General features: G+C 42.9%; 1 protein-coding gene across 18 annotated transcripts in view; it reads right to left on the bottom strand.

Moving 5' to 3' along the window:
- Positions 1-19,465, bottom strand: part of CEP170 (centrosomal protein 170) — a 198,655-nt gene that overhangs the window by 67,584 nt on the left and 111,606 nt on the right. For 16 of the 18 annotated variants that reach the window (XM_065589142.1, XM_005300526.5, XM_065589131.1 and 13 more), the window contains one exon: positions 4,090-4,239. The exons of the other annotated variants lie outside the window; for them this stretch is intronic. In XM_065589142.1, the coding sequence (XP_065445214.1) occupies positions 4,090-4,239 (150 nt within the window). The remainder of the gene's footprint in view (positions 1-4,089; positions 4,240-19,465) is intronic. 18 annotated transcript variants of the gene reach the window in all.

Raw genomic sequence — 19,465 nt, forward strand, 5'->3', positions numbered from 1 at the left:
AGAAGACAATTGAATTAGTTACACTGCCAACATATAACTCCTACTTTTTATGTAGTATTCAGGGCCACAGGTTATGTTGCCAAACCTCTGCTATAGTATTGTGTTGTGAAGATAGTCACATTATTCAGCCTCCCTTCCTTCTTAAATTTCTACTACAATAACGAATAGCTTACCAAAAGTGATAAAGTTACAAAATAGTTTTATTTTTAAGTCTAACATACATCACCATGGTGGAAAACATCCAATAGGACACACACATATATCAAAAAAATAAAGTTACCAACCCTATAGTTATTCCTATAAGAAGTCGTACCAACAGCCTCTCAGACTTCCAAATCACCAGGGAGACATCCTCTGAGCATCATCTTATGTTGCATAAGGAGTTTCCAAATCCCCCCGTCTTTCAGACAGTTTCAGATTTAAATTTGAGACTTTGACTCTCAAGCTATTCACATTGACCCAACTTTCCCTTATTCACTCCTTTTACCTCCATCCCCAATGAACTGGAGCATCAAATAACCCCTTACTGTGACTTTTAGCTCTAAACTCCATAGAGAGCAGCATATCTTCAGGTAAGATTTATGGACTATACACCAAAGGGTTGCTACAGACAAGCTTCAGGTTTAAAGGACATGCCTGAAAAACTCCTACAGTACATAACATAGAACACCTTAAGTCATGCCAGAGCAGTTTTTTTAACCAAAGGGAAAAAAAGTAACTACCAGATATTCCAGGCTGAGTGCTTTGGCTATAGGAATGGATCAGAGAATTTATTGACATCCAAATGATTTGTTTTGAAGGGTCAAGTTAATGCAATGCAAGTATAAATGATAAAAATAAAACCTTTATGAAGCATAGTGATTCAACTATTCTACCTAATATGGGTGCAATATGCTAAGTAATCATACAGAATATATTTACTCACACCTCAGAATATTTACTAGCTATATACTACTACTATTACTTAAGCGAGCAGAAAAAGTGAGCATAGGCATTGAGAGCTGTGCAAGACCATGATATCATCAAACTGGTGCATGTGAACCTGAAAGTAGAGTGCCAAATTTTTAACAAGACTGCTTCCATTTTGTGCAAAAAGTAAAAGAAAACCATGAAGTAAAAGAGCAGAGACAAATTTTATGATGTTAGTATCAAAGTAAAAGATTACAAAACTGTGGTTAGTCTGAAGTAATCTTACTGCTGAAAATTATGTGCAAACTGTGGGTGAAAGGGATAAATCCTAATCTCAAACTGGTTAAGTATTCACATTAATCAAATTCATAAAAAAATTTACCTTGTTAATTATCCCACCAAAAACTCTCTAAATGTGCTAACAAATTTCATTAGCTTTTTTCCTTAAATCATGCTGACCTCTGGTGGCAAGTGGCTGCTGTTTAATATAGAAAATACAAGTGTTTTAAAATATTTTTATTGAATGGTTGGAATCGGAGGCTGAGCAGGTCATTATTTATTCAATAATTATGAACTAAGCTGCAATAGTTTTATGTTAAGTCAAAGAACTACATATAATCAATCGAAATCTTTTACTCACTCCATTCTATTTTATTTTGTTCTATTCCCTCCAGCAATTTCAGCCAATCTCAGAATATTTAACCATTGCCATGTAATACAAGATTGCTAATCTCCTCAATGAAAGGTGCTAATTTCACTCCTTCATTTGGATGTATATCTTCTTCTTGATGTATTGCAAGCACTTCAAACTTAACACATCTAAGACCAAAATTATCTTTCCACCCAAAAATCCTTCTGTATGACTATTGACACCACTTTCACCCTTCCAATCACCCAGACTTGCAACATGTATTATTTTTTATCCCTTTCTCCTTTTCATTCTACTCTCATATCCCTTGCCTCATCCTGCCTCTTCATCTGTGTCTCCAAAACTTATGATTATTTTTTTCTCTCTAATACGAAAACAGTTTTAGTATGTATTCTGGTAACTTTGTACTTTAAATACTGCAATCCTCTCTCTAGTTCATCCAAAAGGCTATTGCCATGACCATATGCCCATCCTCCAGATGCTTAAATTTGAATTAGCTTCTCTTTTTCTTTTGCTTAAATACAATCTACTTCTACTTTCAAAGCCTTCCTTAACTCCTTCCCCAACTACAACTGTCTTCATCTCTTCCTGAGTTCACTCTGACTCTATTCAGTATATCCAAGATGCTCTTATGACAATTCTCTTGGCATTCTTTACCCTCTCATGACTTTACACCTTCTTTGATATCACCCTTTGTGGCTTGGAATAGCCTCATAAAAAAAGCTGTGCCAAAAGCCCTCCATCTCCAAACATTTACAAACCTACTAGTTCTGCTAAGCATTCTGACTATAAAGAGACAATCTGATATTGCAAACTAAAGTACACCCAACTTTAAAACTCCAGCAGCATGTAGGGGATTTAAACCTGCCTTAAACAGGCAGATCAGGATTCCTGCGCAGGAGGAAATCCACAACTGGCATTTAGCAGTATAGGTGACTCTATACCAGCCACTCCTCACCACTCCAGCATAGATGGAGTGTGAACCTGTTCGGAATTACAGGGGGTGACACTGATCCCCAGCCAACATTATGGCCCCTAGAGGACAGTTATTAACTGGCACAGTTTGGAGCTGCTTTCAAGCTGCTCTAAACTATGCTGGGGATGGTACACAACCCCAAGAGTATGCAACCATAAACAATTCCTTTGCAGCTCCTTATTCAGCTGTGCTCAACATTCCCTGGTCACAGCTGAGGATTCAGCCCACGGTAATCAACTCAAATGAACAGACATAATGAGTCAGTTTAGGAGACAGTGTCAGTCTTCATTCTGTATCTTTTGGCATTGGTTAAAATCAGGTACATGTTATAATTGTGGCATAATCCCCTTTTATCTGCAAATAAATTAACACCAGCCTAGAAACTCAAGCACAAAGAACATTACACACAGAGAGACAGAGACACACACGCAACACTTGGCTATGTGTGCAGTTAAAGAAAGACAAAAAAAATCTTCCCCCTCTTTAGATAGTATTGGAAGATGGAGAGGACACAAGGGAGCTGAAAGCTGAAGAAAAGGAAACAGGAAAAAACACAGTAAGTCAGTGGATTTACAGCTGAAAGTAATGGAGCAGGACAAAAGAACTTATTTAATAAGTTTTGTATTTTGGTTTATAGCATAACTATTATGAAAATAATATTCTCACAGTCACTATTCAAGCATACATTTTAGATATACTACATATGTCAACATCATGATTTCACAGTAACTATCATACCACCAAACAAGATAGATTCTGCTATGGTAGTTTCTTAGCAACTAAAAACAACTTATTTGCACTAGCAGGTGGTAAGCACACAGACACGTGTCAAGGTCTTGATAAATAAGAACTTAATAACCTTCAACTGACCTCTTGCTGGACCATCTTTCACCATAAGTCCTGCCAAGGCAATTAAGAGATGCCCTTTCTTTAAGTCATGTAGATCATCATCCTGCATCAATCTGATTCTGTTCTATTTCTATTCTATTCAGGTTATCAGACTGTGCCCTTCAATCTGCTATCTGAATGCCATTCAGGAATCCAGTATTAGGTATGACAAACATCTGTCACATGGATATAACTGATTTATATATACAGGCTCAGAACTTCTAGTCCTTTGCCTATTTGACAAAACCACACTGCCTTTCAGACATCTAACATCAGTGCCTTCTCAAAGGCCAGGTCTCACTTGCAAGCTCCAACTCCGAAGATGTCCATCTGTATTTCCCTGTGACTGTTTTCAGAACTTATACTTTCTTTCTATGTGGGTCACTTAACTGCTCATGCTATATTTCCTATAACTGCACACAAGTACAAGCAAAAGGTAGCAAAGCTTAATGCCTTCAAGATTTAATTTAGCTACCTCTAACAGCAAAAGTTTTGATAAACTATAATACAATAAAACAGATAAGAAAAATCAAATTTTTAGAGACCTAAATTAATGCTTTGTATGCAAAGTCTTCTTTGGTAGCTGCTTAACACTCACAGGTCAACTATTAGTGCCCTCTCTCTTTTATTGGAAGAAAAAAGAAGACCATCAAAAATTATATTCTACCTCTGTGTCAAGAAATCCAGTTGTACTCAGTGGTCTTTTTTCTTCCAGCACTACTGTAGCAGAATTTATAGCCCAATCTTTTACTAAATCTTTCTGGTTCTCGTTGATAACAGGCCTATTATAATCCTGGCTGTCATCCACTCCAAACACCTGAAAATGAAACAAATCATTATACATATTAACCCAGTGCTTTCCCAATTCAATGTTCAATTTTAATGGATGGATGGTGTCAATACTGGCATAAGTAGTCAGATCCTTCATTTTAAAATGTTTTTACATGAATCTGACATCAACTAATTTGTTGTAAAGAACAGATTATAAGTTTTAGAAATAGAGCAGATATTTATCAGTTTCCCAAAATTCAGGGAAATGGTAGTTGAAATGACCAGATATGAAACAATGATTCTTCTGATCAAAATAATTAAACGGCACAGATAGTGGCCAAATCAGTGGCAAAACAAGAACATTTTAAAAAGTATTTGCCAGGTATTTTTTTATAAATATATTTTCAAAAACAAGAAATACATGTACTTATATTTACTACTGGTCCCCTATTGTTCTAATTAAAGCAATATTTCAATTTTTTTGCTTTTTCTGAAGAGTTCCCATGTTATATATCAAGTGTTCTTCAATCTCATCATGTGACCCACATCTTGAAAGAAACTATTTCTTGGACCATCTTCTCTCCCACTGATGTTTGCATGACCACCTTTCCCTAACTCTGGTGACAGAATAACATCTCTACAGCAACTAAAGTAATTGCTTACTTAGAAAAATAATTCAGAAAATATTAAATGTGTTTTAGTTTCTTTTAATGCAACTTAGAAGGAGAAGAGTCAGCATAAAGGTACTAGTCATTTTTCCATGGACCACTGGTGGGTCATGGACAACAGTTTGAAAACCACTATTATAGATAGCTTGCAGTTATTTTCAAAAAAGAACTCTGGGGTTTGGGAAATAAATACTTTAAAGCCAAGAAACATATTATTTGGAAAATTCTGTTTAGAGAGATTTAAATTAACTTTATTACTACTCTGCTACGGGCTCCAACACTAAAACAGGATTTTTATGTTTTTCCCTCACTATAATTCTATGACATAATAATTGGCTCTTGCGATGTCCGAGGATTGTTTTGTCATAAGGAATAGGGAGCTATTTAAACAACTTCTCTGTTCTTATAAAAATGTCACTAGTAACAAAACACCACAAAAATAAGTAGATATTTTTTCTAAATGCAATATTTTTCATAGTTTTGCAGAAGGTTTCTATGGATCTTTTATAAATGCTTTGGCCAGTACTAATAGATAAATCAAGATGCATTGCTAACCAAAATTCTGAACAAGTTTCTTATTTTTAAAAGTCTATAAATCAACCAATTCACCACTAGATGGCCACAATCCATAACACTTTTTCCATACCTAAGAAAACCAGCAGAAGCCCAAGTACTGTAAAGAGGCACGTGTTTGTTTGGGGTTTTTTTGAGTGAAAAAGAGTTTTGCAGGATTCAGCCATACAAATTCCCATTTAAGCCAATTATGTAAATTTAGCCTCTATGAGTCCACATATATTAATATTTGTGTTTTGCCAACACTTGAGATTGATAAACCATTTTCAAATTTGTTTTATATGTTTGCACAGTATTCTAGTGTAAAGAGTTAGCCTTCCACCTGATTCTATTATTTATACACAGAACATGCCTAAAATTCAAAATTAATTGCTTTATTAATTTTACACTTTAATTATGTCTTGATAATCTCATACACGAGTTATTTTAGAAGCACTTGGTATATCTTTTGAACCCAAGACAGGCATGATACATGATGTGATATCCATTTCCCCTTCTCTCTCTCCATTCTCCCTTCTTTTCCTGCTGCTTTTGACTAGTGCGGGTAGATGGCAAGTTTTACAGATTCAAATAAAGTTAACTATCATGCTACCTCTTCTTTTCTTTTACTTGCTTTCTGCAGCTACTTCATCTTCCTCGTTTTATTTTCAAAGAATCCTTTTGATTAACTGCTTTACAATTCTCTTTAGAAACGGAAAACAAATATGGATTATTTTATTGCATGAATGCCTGTAGAATAATGTGATTTGAATGATGCTTCACTCATACATACCTAATCAGAACTAAAGGAATAATTTGCTGCACATAAACTACTGACTATTATTGGACAATATCTGTTTACTATGCCAATGAATCTCTTCACCACTCTGCAAACACTGGTGTTTAAAATAGCTTTCCCTTTCGACATTAGGTCTTGTGGACCTGAAGCCCCAATGAAATCATTCTGCTTCTTCTGTTATGGAAATCACTGATGTGACAGGTTGAACGTTAAATTCTGCTTTGTTCTGTGAGGGTGTACTTGGGTTGGGGACAGGATGCCAGGAATATCTTCTTCTCCTTCCACACAATGGTTCTGTGAGGAGCCATAGGTAAATGCTGCTAGTAGTGCTCCCTCAGCATGAGGAGTGGAGTACTCTATAGCCCTAGGGAAATGTCCAGTTGGATTGGGGGTTAGTACTCAGAGACAGGAAAAGGGGGAGCATAAACTAAGTCTTTTTTTCAGCAGCTCAGCACATTTCCCATGTTCCAGAGGCTTGATTTTCCTTTTTGTGTTTCTGCCCTACGTGGGCAAAATACCACATAATCCTACATCCTGAGTGTTAATACTTCTGTTCCCATCCTACCGCAGAGCTCCTCACTGGAGCAAGGATATGATCTAGCCCAATGATCTAGCCCAATGAAGAAAGAAGCAAGGAAAGTTCCTAAATTGTCTTAGTCTTGGATATCAGCATCTCAGTCTATTCAAAAATGAATTTCATAAAAACACTCAAAAGCATTTTTCAATAAGGATCATTTTAATGCCAAATTTCAACTTTATACAACCAACCATTTTGGCTATAAAACTGGTTTTTAAAAAAATGTTACCTGAATTCTTCTCTAATGGGAAAAACTCCCCCCCCCCCACCTTTCCCATACTTATATGATTAAACACTTTTTGTGCAAATTTAGAAAAAAGTAATCTTTGAGCAGAGACTTAGCCTGCATTTTGAAAGTTTCAGAAAATTATGAGTCAACTTCAAATAATTTACAAAGTTTTGAAAAGGACAATTGGTCAAATAAGTTGAATTTTTGGAAGTCTGCTAGACTGTCATCTACTGGAAGGTTGTACACATAGTTTGATGAACTTCACAAACAATGATAATCACCACAACCCTCTCTCCCCCATCTTCTGTCTTTCTGTGAGACAAGTAGGTGTTATCACTCACGTCACACTAAGACAGAAAGATTAAATGACTTGACCAAGGCTACAGAGGAATCTGGTGTCAGAAACAGAATTAGAATGCAGGCCCATGCTTCATCCACTAGAATACACTATCATCGCACCATTGTACTATCCCTCTAAAGTCGCTTCCTGTTCAGCAAAGGAACCAGCTCATTTGCATGTAGTAAGCTATGAGTGAACATAGAAAGCTATGAGGGTCCTGGAACTCTCAGTGGTAGCCTACAATGCATTCTCCTTCCAGCTTTTCAGCTATGAGGTGACCTGAGAGCCTTCCAAATAATGCATTTTTGTTTGCATGATTCTCAAAGCAAAACTTTGGATGGCTATAATGGAAGGGTATAAAATCATAGTGGGTAAGCTTTCAACCTGAATGATCAGTTTACTTTGGTTTATGTTTCCAAGCCACCATCACAAGGCCTAGAAACTTACTTTTAAAAGTTTCTTTTTTACTTTCCTAGCTCTTGTTGGGCCTCAGACGGGTCCAAAAGTCAGCTCTGTGGTCACTGCTGTTTCTGCTTTATGGGAAACCTTGAGTGTGTCATTCTAATAGGGAAATGAAAATTCTGACTCAGTCAGATACCCTATCCAGGGTCAAGACAGATGGAGGAAAGGGAAGTGCTTTGTTTTATGGAAGGCCAGTACTTTTTGTCTGATGTTTCATTCGGAGCTTGAGATCCTGCAATCAGAAGGATTTATAAATTCTGATTTGTAAATCCACAGTTTATCAGATGAAGATTTCCCTCCTTTGGAGGGAGCAATTGAGTGAGTGTACTATAAAAGTATAGAATCAGGCATAGAGTTCTCATGTGCCTCCTACTGCCAACATAATTTGCATTAACACCTATTAATCAAATGGTCCAACTCAAGACAGAAGGCAGGTCACAAACACAGGCAGTCCTGAATCTTGCTGCTTATTCTTTTGGAGCTGTCTATAGTTGCAAGAAAGACCACCAGTTCTCCTCAGCAGCAAACCACACAGTACAGGACTCTTCCATTAGATAGCAAAGTATTGTATAGTTGTACTGTATAGATAGCTGCCACTTTTCTCTGTGGTTATAGCTGGTATCATACCACCTACAAGAAAAACTATTACATGAATTCATGGAAACAGGAGCCTCACCGCTGATGTAGCCCCAGGGAGGGCAGAAGGATGCCTGGGGAAAAAAATTAGTTTAAGGCCTTTGAGAATTCCTTAATAAATCTAGAAGAAAACTAATCATTCTAAAATCAAACCCAAACTTCAGTTCATTTTTAGTTCCCAGAAGAAAGAAAAGGTTTACTGTATTTATTCTTCATTTGTGCTTATTCTAAAATGTATTCTAAGTTCTTCTGCTCATCTATAAAGAAAATAGAGACATTTCTAAATATTTTAAATCCCTCCCCCCGTCACTTATTTTACTAATATTTTTGTGTTTACAAGAAACTGAGAAGCACCTATAAGTTAAAGAGCAGAAGAACATAAGGCCAGATTGTTAAAGGTGTTAGTGCCTAAAGATGTACATTGGCACATAGTACAATTTTCAAAACCACAATTTCAATAAGAGTTAGGCATCTAGGCACTTTTAAAAATCCCATTCAGCACCTATGGTCACAGTTCATGGCAACTGTACCTGTATTTCCCCTCAGTGCCCCAGCAAGGGCACACAATCTTGGTTTCCAGCCCCCCAGCTGTTGTCTCTCGTGGATGGAGATTGCCAATTTTGGTTGGACATATTCCTGGAGGTTTCATCACATGACATAATCTTTAATTAAAAATTAATCTTTAATTCCTGGAGATTCCAGGACAATCCTGGAGGGTTGGCAACCCTAGTGAAGACTCACATCTCTCCCTTCTGACCAGGGTATTCCCCTGCCTTCACTGTATTTCTCAGCACAGACAGGTTGCCCAAGTACCCCTGCTTGCTTTCTCTTCAGAGAGCGATAGAGTGACAGTCAAGATATAAGTACCACACAAGTCTTTCTAAGCAAGCCTACTTTATTCTTAAGGTAAAAAGTACGACAGAGAAAACAAAAGAACCTAAACATATGCTAATAAACTTACCAGGAACCCGAACCCTAACATGGATTCTTGCAGAATAAATCCTTCAACCTGCCCCTTTCGGGAGTCCTTGTGGTTACTAGTTCACAGCTTCAGCTCAAAACAAGCACATGCATGACAAGCTTAGTCTACCCTTTTATACACATCAGAGGTATTTGATCAGGAGTACCCAGAATAGCTAATTGGTATACATACAATGAGTCTCTCTCCCCAGGGCGTATCTTCAAAAGGTTGGCTTCAGAGGGGGATTATTTACATTCCCTTCACCTCAAAGTAATTCCTGGGAAATCTACTTCTACCTTTGAACTTCCCTCATATACGTTTTAGAGAGCACATTAATCTTGTCTTCTTGCTAAAGAAGTTCCATAAGCTCTCACAATCGTACATAAACATTTGCATTTCTAATACAATATACCCCAAAGGTATTAACCCTAATTCAATCAGGTTTAACTTTATTGAACTAAGTTCATTCAGGATACTGTCAGGTCTGACACACCTATCTGCATCTTTAAGGCATCTAAATATCTTTAAAAATCTGACCCATAGTTCAGTGTATACCTCCTTCATAAGACATTCTATATGGAGATGAACATTATCTGGTATAAATTACATTAGTGTCAGAATAATCATCTTCATAAGTTATCAGCATTACAGTAATACCCAAAGATATCAATGAGGATTGGGGTCCTGTTGTGTCGCATACTGTATAAATGGGTTAAAATTCTAAAAAGGCCCTAAGCAACTTTGGAGCCTTTGGATTTGTCTACACAGCAAAAGAAAAAAACCCTGTGGCTGGCCCGTGCCAGTTGATTCAGACTCACCGGGCTCGGGCTGCAGCGCTGTTTCACTCAGGCTGGAGCCTGAGCCCTGGGACCGTCCCAGCCCACAGGGTCCTAGAGTCTGGGCTCCAGCCTGAGGCCAGAAGTCCACATAGCAATGAAACACCCCACAGCCAGAGCCCCGTGAGTCCGAGTCAGGTGGCACAGACCAGCCACAGGTTTTTCTCTGCTGTGCAGACATATTCTAAGTCTCATTTTCAAAAGGCACTTAAGGGACAAGAGAGTAACAAATAAGAGGAAGGAAGGGAATGGAGTAATAAGAAAGGCAATGATAAGATCATTCAGTAACACAGATTAACTATAATACAACTCAGTGATTCTGAAAATGAGGATCTATGTAACCTATATATTCAAGAGTAATCACAGTTATCTCCACCTGTCCCAGCTAAGCTGTCAGTTACCATGCCATCAAAACTAGATCTTAAAGAGGGATCTGAACGAGGAGAGAGCAGTGGCTTTACAGATTAGTTCAGGCAGGGAGTTCCATGTGTAAGGAGATGCATGAGAGAATGCACAGAAGGGAGAAATGGACAAATGAGCATTCAAGGCTGACATCACTAATGAAATAGAAGTATAGTGAGGGAGTTCAATAAGGAGTGGGTGGCACATTGAAAAGTGCACTAAAAGCAATGGCAAAGCTAGTAGAAAACAAGGAGCCAGTGGAAGAATTTTAAAAAAAGTGTGTGACAGAGAAAGTAATAGGAAAGACAGATTATTTTAGCAGCTGTGTTTTACATGGACTTGGGCAAGGGTAGGTGGAGTGTTAGGGAACCCAGAGAGGTGAAGGTTACAGCAATCAAACTGTGTGAGAAGATTGTCCTGGATACAAGCTTTAGCTACAGGGACAGAGAGATAAGGTTGAATTTTAGAAATATGTTACCAGGATGTGGACATAGCCTAGATGTGTAGGGCAAAAAAAGTAGAAAGTCAAGAAGAATCTAACTTTACAGACCTGAGTGAGAGGAAGGATGGTGGGGATGTCCAACAAAGAGTGGGGGAATGGGAAGGGTTTCAGAGGCAAGTCCTGGAGCTCACTATTGTCAGAGTTAAGGTTAAGCTCAAACTGAGCTCTTGTTCTTTTTCCACTAGTGATGGTAGCCCATGTGTTAATAACAGAATTTAAAACAGATCATTCTTAGAGGTCAAAACCACTGATCACACAGAAGAAACATTGATACAAGAACAGGAATATTCTTTCCTTTGAAAAAGAGTGATATACTATACTAGAGTAGAATTCACATGCCCACTTCCCTATCTATACATGTGGCCCATATTTAAGTTGTTTTTCAAACTCAGATTCAATGGATTTTGCCCTTGATAGTCACCTTTGAAAAGCATTTTAAAATAATATCTTTTTAGCAATGTAACCCAGGAGAACAGGTCGATTGTTAGTGCAGACTGGCCTCATGAAGTGATCTTAAACTTTCGCACAAATTCTATAAATCATTCCTATTACAAAGTAAACAAGTGAAATCAGAAAACACAATATAAAAAACACTTTCCCAAAATAAAAATTAAAACAGTAATTGAGAATTTGCTAGAGCAAAAGGGCATCTCAAGTAAGAAACCAAAGATATCAATGTGCCAAATCTAATATTCTCCCACGTTCTTTCAGAAACCAGTTACATATCCATGTGCGTGCATGTATTTTGTACTTGCTTGTCATAATGAAGTCTTCATTCTCCATAGGGTTTCAAAATTTAAAACAAAATAGTTGCCCCAAAATGTCCAAAGTCTAGCCAGATCTCTAAAAAGCAAATTCAACACTCAGTTCTTCCTTAACCAGGGTAATGACAAGTATCACTTCTTGAAAAATGGCAAAACAAAACAAAAAATCGGGATAGATTTCCTCAGCTGATTCACTGGGTGTTATTATTCCCAATGACCTTTCAATATATTAATTATTTATGAGTCCAGTTCTGTGACTGGGAGTATTTGTTGGGCTGATGTACTGTTCTTTCTGGCATGAATCATTAGAGCTATGAAAAAAGTAATTAAGCCACAGGGGTGTGCAAAATCCATCAGATTTGGAAGCCATTTTCTAAAGAGAAATGTCTGTCTTAATACCTTCAATTTTCTCTGGAACAACAATTTAAGTGTGTAGAGATTGTTCACTCTTGGTTTATTCTCCAGGGAAATCTACTATCTACAATGCTGCAAAAAAATTCCAAAATGTGCACTCAAATCTCTCTTTAGGACAGCACTGTAAAATTCCATTCACACACATTTTTAAATAAGTAAAATATAATTACTGTTTTAGTCAGTCATTATTATAAAGCGTTGGGTAAACAGATTTTGCAATATGATTGCTACACTATTTCTGACACTTCTGCGAGAATGCTTTATTTTATTATATGGATAATGTTATACGATTATATCTGCCAGTTAAAAAAACACACAGGAAGGTTGAAAGGCTTTTTGTTAAAAATAATGGACACACCCCTCCCTGATTTACAGTTTTAATTCAAATCCTTACAATTACTGCTTAAATACAGATATTGTAAGGTTTAATGTAGTTTAACATTCACATTTACAAACTAGATTACTACAAATACAATGAGAGCATAATAAAATGCATATTAATATGTTCTTAAACAAAACAGCCCTGCTGTTCCAACAGTCATATAGTAACTGGTTATTAATCTTAAAATTACAGTGTAAAGTATTCCTGAATAAATCCTCTTCACATATAGGAATAATTTTATAGTTAATACTGATCTTGCTCCCTTACAGCAGCCAGAATATTGATATAGCTATTACTTAAGGACTTGCAAAAGAGAATATAAAACCAGTTAGCACAAGCTTTCTATGACAATGGAAAGTTTTTAGAAGTGTACAGCCAAAAATTGAGTTTTATTTCAAATGCACCTCTGCTCAGAAAAGCGACTGTAAATGATGGCATTGTGAAGTTCTATATTTGTCTTCCACTGACCTCCGCACCAAAACTACTCAGTTCACATGTAAAAAGGATGTGAAATTCAAGTTGGTTCTTTTGGCTGGCACATAAACAAGAATCTTTCAGTAGCAAGCCCTAGGACCAACAAAGGAGAATTCACAGCAGCCCTTGAAGAACAAACTTAGGTTAGTAACAAACAGTATGAATGACTGCACATGAGGAGCTGGTCTAATTGAGTGAGGAGGTGCCATTTTAGTCACTTTTCAAAGCAGAAAAGGGGATGATCGAATACTGCAAGGTGAACATGTGAACTGAAGACCATGTGGCGGCCCTACAAATGTCCTGGATGGGGACGTGGGCCATGAAGGCAGCTGACGAGGCCTGCGCCTGAGTCGAGTGTGCCCTCACAATGGGTGGCTGGGGGACACCCACCAGCTCATAACAGGAACGGATGCACGAAGTGATCCAATTGGAAAGCCACTGAGTGGAAATCGGCTGGCCTCTCGCACGCTCTGCCAAGGCGACGAACAGTTGCGAGGACTTTCTGAACAACTTAGTCCACTCCAGGTAGAAAGCCAGTGCCCGCTGCACATCAAGCATGTGGAGACGGTGCTCCTCACTGGATGCGGAAGGCTTGGGGCAGAGGACTGGTAGAAAAATGTCCTGACCCATGTGGTAGGCAGAGACCATCTTCGAGAGGAACGCGGGGTGTGGGCGGAGATGGACCTTGTCCTTATGAAAGATCGTGTACGGCAGCTCGGAGGTCAGGGCCCTGAGCTCTAAGACTCGCCTGGCCGACATGATTGCAACCAGGAAGGCCACCTTCCACGAGAGGTGAGACCAGGAACACATGGCTAATGGTTCAAATGGGGGCTCCGTAAGTCAAGCCAGCACCAGGTTTAGGTCCCACTGTGGGACTGGGGGCCTAGAATATGGAAAAAGACGGTCCAAACCCTTAAGGAACCGGCCAGTCATAGCATGGAAAAATACTGTGTGCCCTTGCACTGGCAGATGGAAGGCCGATATGGCTGCCAGGTGCACCTTGACTGATGAAGGCGCCAGAACCTGGGCTCTCAGGTGGAGGAAGTAATCACCACCACACACTTAGAAAACCGGGACCACTTCGCCAAATAAGCACGGCGAGTGGAGGGCTGTCTACTTTCAAGGAGGACATGCTGAACCCGCTCTGAGCATGTCCTTTCCTCCCCACCTAACCACTGAGCAGCCACGCCGTGAGGTGAAGAGCCGCTAGGTTGGGATGGAAGAGGTGGCCCTGGTCCTGAGAGAGCAGGTCCGGGCGGAGCGGCAACGGCGGAGCTACTGCCAGGCCCGTGGGCTGTACCAATGCTGCCTGGGCCACGCCAAGGCAATAAGGAGGACCCAGGCTTTGTCCAACTTTATTTTCCGCAGGACCCTGCTGATTAGAAGGAACAGGAGAAAGGTGTAGAGAAGCCGGTCTGACCAGGACAGGAGAAAGGCATCGGAGATAGCGCCCCTCCCCAGGCTCCCCCTGGAGCAGAACCGGGGGCATCGCCGGTTCTGCCGAGTTGTGAATAGGTCCACCTGGGGAGATCCCGACCTTCGGAAGAGCCGGTGGGCCACTTCCGGGAGGAGGGATCACTCGTGTTGCAAGGAAAAGTCCCTGCTGAAGCAATCCGCCCTCTCGTTCTGGGTGCCCGGTAGGTGGAAGGCCTTCAGGTGGATGTCGTGGGCTATACAAAAGTCCCACAGACTGAGGGCTTCGCGGCAGAGGATCGGGCCCTGCTTTTCCTGTTGATATAGAACATTGAGGCCGTGTTGTCCGTGAAGACCCTGACTACCTTGCCCTCCAGGTGCGAGCGGAAGGCCATACATGCCAGCCGCACCGCCCTGAGCTCCTCGACGTTTATATGTAGGGTTAGGTTTTGAGCCGACCACAGGCCTTGAGTCTGAAAGTTCCCCACATGGGCCCCCCAACCCAAGTCCGACGCATCGGACACCAGCTCCAATGACGGGGCCCCTGAATGGGACCCCTTGGAGTATGTTGTTTGGGGTGGAACACCACTGTAGGGAGGCGATCACAGAGTCTGGCATGGTGTGGACCTTGTCCGTCCTGTCCATGGCCTGGGAGAACTTTGAGGCCAGAGCTGGAGGGGCCTCATACTGAGTCTGGCGTGATGGACCACGTACATGCTTGCTGACATGTGACCCAAGAGTTGCAGGCAAACCCTGGCAGTTGTCACCGGGAACCTTGTGACTGAGTCGATGAGACCTTTCAGGGTCTCAAATCTGTCTGATGGGAGAGAGGCCCTGGCCGATGCTGTGTCCAGGAGCGCCCCGATAAACTCTATGCGTTGGACTGGGACTAACGTGGACGTGGTGTTGTTTTTTACCAAGAGGCCCAAGGCGGTGCATGTGGACAGGAGGAGTGCCACGTGATCCCTCACCTGCAACCAGGATGTGTCCTTGAGAAGCCAATTGTCCCGATAGGGAAATATCTGGACCCCCCGCCGTCTGAGGTAGGCCACTACTACTGACATGCATTTTGTAAACACCCTGGGGGCAGTGGACAGACCAAATGGGAGGACTGTGAATTGGTAATGATTCTGTCCCACCACAAAACGAAGGGAGTGCCTGTGCCCCTCGAATATGTGATGTGGAAGTACGCGTCCTGTAGATCGAGGGCAGCATACCAGTCCCCGGGATCCAGGGAGGGGATGATGGAGGCCAGGGAGACCATGCGGAACTTGAGCTTCACCATGTACTGATTCAGACCTCAGAGATCAAGGATGGACCTGAGCCCCCCTTTGGCCTTTGAGATAAGGAAATAACAGAAGTAATATCCCTTGCCCATGAACTCCTCGGGAACCGCCTCTATCGCTCATAGTCCTAGGAGTGGTTGGGCGGGGAGGAAGTAAACTGGAGGGTGCAATCCTGGGAGATGGTGTTGAGGACCCATCGGTCCGAGGTTAGCCGTGACCATTCCAGGAGGAAACCACACAACTGGTTGGAGAAGGGAAGCTTTATTGGGGGTGGATCCCTGATGAGGATTGGCGGGGTGTGCCCGAGCGTCCCATCAAAAACGCCTTTTCCCGGCCTGCTTGCCCTTGGAGGAGGCTGGGGGGCAGGCCGAGACTGCCTCTGAGGGCGTCTCTTATAGTCCTGTTGATTCTTATGGGCGGCCCTGTACTTCGGGAGGGCGGCCTGAGCGGGAGTCTGCTGCAGCTTGAACTTAGGTTTTGCTGGAGCCAGGACATAGAGGCCTAGAGTCTGGAGGGTCATGCGGGACTCTTTCATGCCATTCAGTCTTGTATCTGTTTCCTTCGCAAACAGAGCTTTCCCGCCAAACGGGAGATCCTGCATGGAAGACTGTGCCTCGATGGACAGCCCAGAGAGCAGGAGCCATGACGCCCGTCTCATGGACGCCGCGGAAGCCATTGATTGTGCGGCCATGTCCGCAGCATCCAAGGCTGCCTGCAGAGATGCCCTGGTGGCAGCTGCCCCTACCTCCACTAGCACCCTGAACTCCTTCCTATCATGCTCCTGGAGGGAGTTCTCAAACTTGGGCAGGGAGCCCTACAGATTGAATTTGTACTGGCCCAGGAGAGCCTAATGGTTCGCCACTTGTAACTGGAAGCTCGAAAATGAATAAATTTTCCTTCCGAAAGAGTCCAGTCTCCGAGAGTCTTTGTTCTTTGGGGTCAGGGCTGGCTGACCCTGCTGTTCCCTGTCGTTGACCGACTCGACCACCAGGGAGTTGGGCGCCGGGTGGGTATACAAGTACTCATACCCTTTAGAGGGTACAAAGTACTTGCATTCCGCTTTTTCAGAGCTGGGGACCAACGAGGTCGGTGTTTGCCACAGGGCATTTGAAATCTTAGCCACCCCTTTATAGAGAGGCAAGGCCACCCTACCCGGTGCAGATGGGGACAATATGTTAAACAGAGAGCCCGAGGGCTCCTCCATCTCCTCTGCCTGGAAGTGTAGGCTTGCTGCCACCCTCTTTAAGCGTTCTTGGTGGTCCCTGAAGTCCTCCTGCGGGACGGAGGGGGGCGGGGCCACAATCACCTCCTCTGGGTGGGGCGAAGAGGCCAGTGCGGTGCTCTGGGTGTTGGCCGGCACTGGAGGGTCCACCACCTGGTCGGACTCTGGGCGCGGTGCCGAGGAGTTACGTTCCACCGACTCCTTTCTTGGGGGTCTGGAGAGGGGGGCCAATGGTGCTTCCGAAGCTCCAGCCACCGAGCGAGCTCCCACCGGGGGCTGCGCCGGAGGCCACAGTGCCCACTGGTACCATTGGGCCGGCCAAGACGCTCGGCACCACTGCATCTGCTGTGGCACCGGCAGGGCCGGCTGTCCAGGTTGGCTGGCCTGGCCCATAGAAGGACTGCTATGAATGGTGGCCGGGCTGGCATAAGATCTGCTGCTGTCTCCGGACCGGAAGGAGCGGCAGTGCCGGGATCTACGACAGCCACGGGAATGCGATCTCGATGTGGAGGACCGGTAACGACGGTAATAGCTGCTCAGTGAACTGCCTCGACGGGCAGACCCGCGATGGCAAGATGCCGGCGATCGACGCCCAGGGCTGCGATGTCTTGGTGGAGACTTGGTGTGGGAGTCCAAGCAGGAACAGCATCGACAATCATGCCATGACTGACTGTGGTACCCTCTCCAAGACGGCGACGCCCGCTGCAGTCTCATCGATATTCACTCCTTGAGGATGACCGGTGCGGGGCCCAGCCAGCCAGTCTGGTCGGTGTCGAGGGCGATCCACCTGGACTCTGCCCCGAGTGATCGCTGGGCGGTGATCGGCGTCAGGAACGTTCCCTCAACTGAGACCAGTACTGGGCCAGAGGCGACTGTGGAGATCCCAGCGGCATCTTGCCTATGGAGCGCGGGGCTGACATTGGCAGTGCTCCGGGCACTGGCATGGACATGATGTCCCGGACCGCCTGGAGGGCTTCAGGCGTGGACGGCATCTGGACATATGGAGAGGCCTGTCCTGAAGGGGCTGGGCTACTCCACTCAACTTGAGTCGGAGGCCTGGGGGTGTCGAGGACTGCCCGACATGGGCCTAGACTCTGTCCCAGACTTCCCTCCGTGCCCCGTGGATGGGGCATGCCCTGTGGATGGGGAGCAGTGCCGGCTGGTCGATGGCACCGGAGTGTCGCTGCGTACCGACGCCGCGGTGCCGCTTCGGAGCGGCGTGCCAGGGTCGGGGTTGACGCCAACTCCATCGAGATGGCCCGGAGCCTAATGTCCCTTTCTCTTTTGGTCCGAGGCTTAAACGACTTGCAAATCTTGCACCTTTTGCTGATATGGGTTTCTCCCAAGCAGCGCAAACAATGCGGCTTACTCCTTGGCATAGAACGCCTACAAGAGCCGCACAACTTAAACCCTAGGGTGCGGGGCATGCCCCGGCCCGGGCTCACTGACTAACTAAACAGCTAACTAACTACAGGTACTAATGCTGAATGAACGAACAATTCTGGGGATGAGCTATAGCAAAGCTGGAGCAGAGCAGTTCCGACGCACCTTCACTGGCGGCAAGAAGGAACTGACGGTGGGGTGAACGTGCAGCTCTCCTTATACCGCGCCAGGCAGGCGCCACTCCAGGGATTGTGGGGGCGCTCCCCCCCCATGGGTACTGCTAGGGGAAAAACTTCCGGCACTAATGCACGTGGCGAGCATGTACACCTATTGTGGAATATACATGAGCAATCACTCGAAGAACAACAGAATATAGTTAAATGATTATAATGAATTTCTCCATCTAGAAACTTTTCTAAGAATTTGATTTCTATGGGTTAGGCCTTAGTATGGCTATATGTAGGGAATAAAATGGTTTTGTTAGTGAAGAATGGAAATGTTTCATGTAAACACTTATCAGCAACCTTATCTTTCAACTTAAAACAATTGTGAAACCAAAATAATTTAAAAATATTTTCAGCTGAGCCTGATGTTCCCATAGTACCTGAACAACCATAGGACTCCATTTGCCCTGGCAAGATAGGATTAGGAGCTGTATTATGATACTGATATTATGATACCGATACAGTATTATGATACTGATTATGATTACAGCACATATATGCTCTAGAATATGAAGGAACAGAACAGGAAAATGCAGACTGAAATTCTCCTAAGCATAGTAGCAAGCTTAATGCAGCATTTTACGGCCTTAAGAGATTCAGGAATGTCCTGCAATGCAGTTACTGTTGAGACAAACTGGACCTAGTTTAAATAAAGAATCATAGGACTGGAAGGGACCTCGAGAGGTCATCTAGTCCAGTCCCCTGCACTAATGCCAGGACTAAGCCCTGGCTGGGATGATTTAGTT

Source organism: Chrysemys picta, chromosome 3 (genome assembly GCF_011386835.1).
Source record: "Chrysemys picta bellii isolate R12L10 chromosome 3, ASM1138683v2, whole genome shotgun sequence".
NCBI classification, from domain to species: Eukaryota; Metazoa; Chordata; order Testudines; family Emydidae; genus Chrysemys; species Chrysemys picta.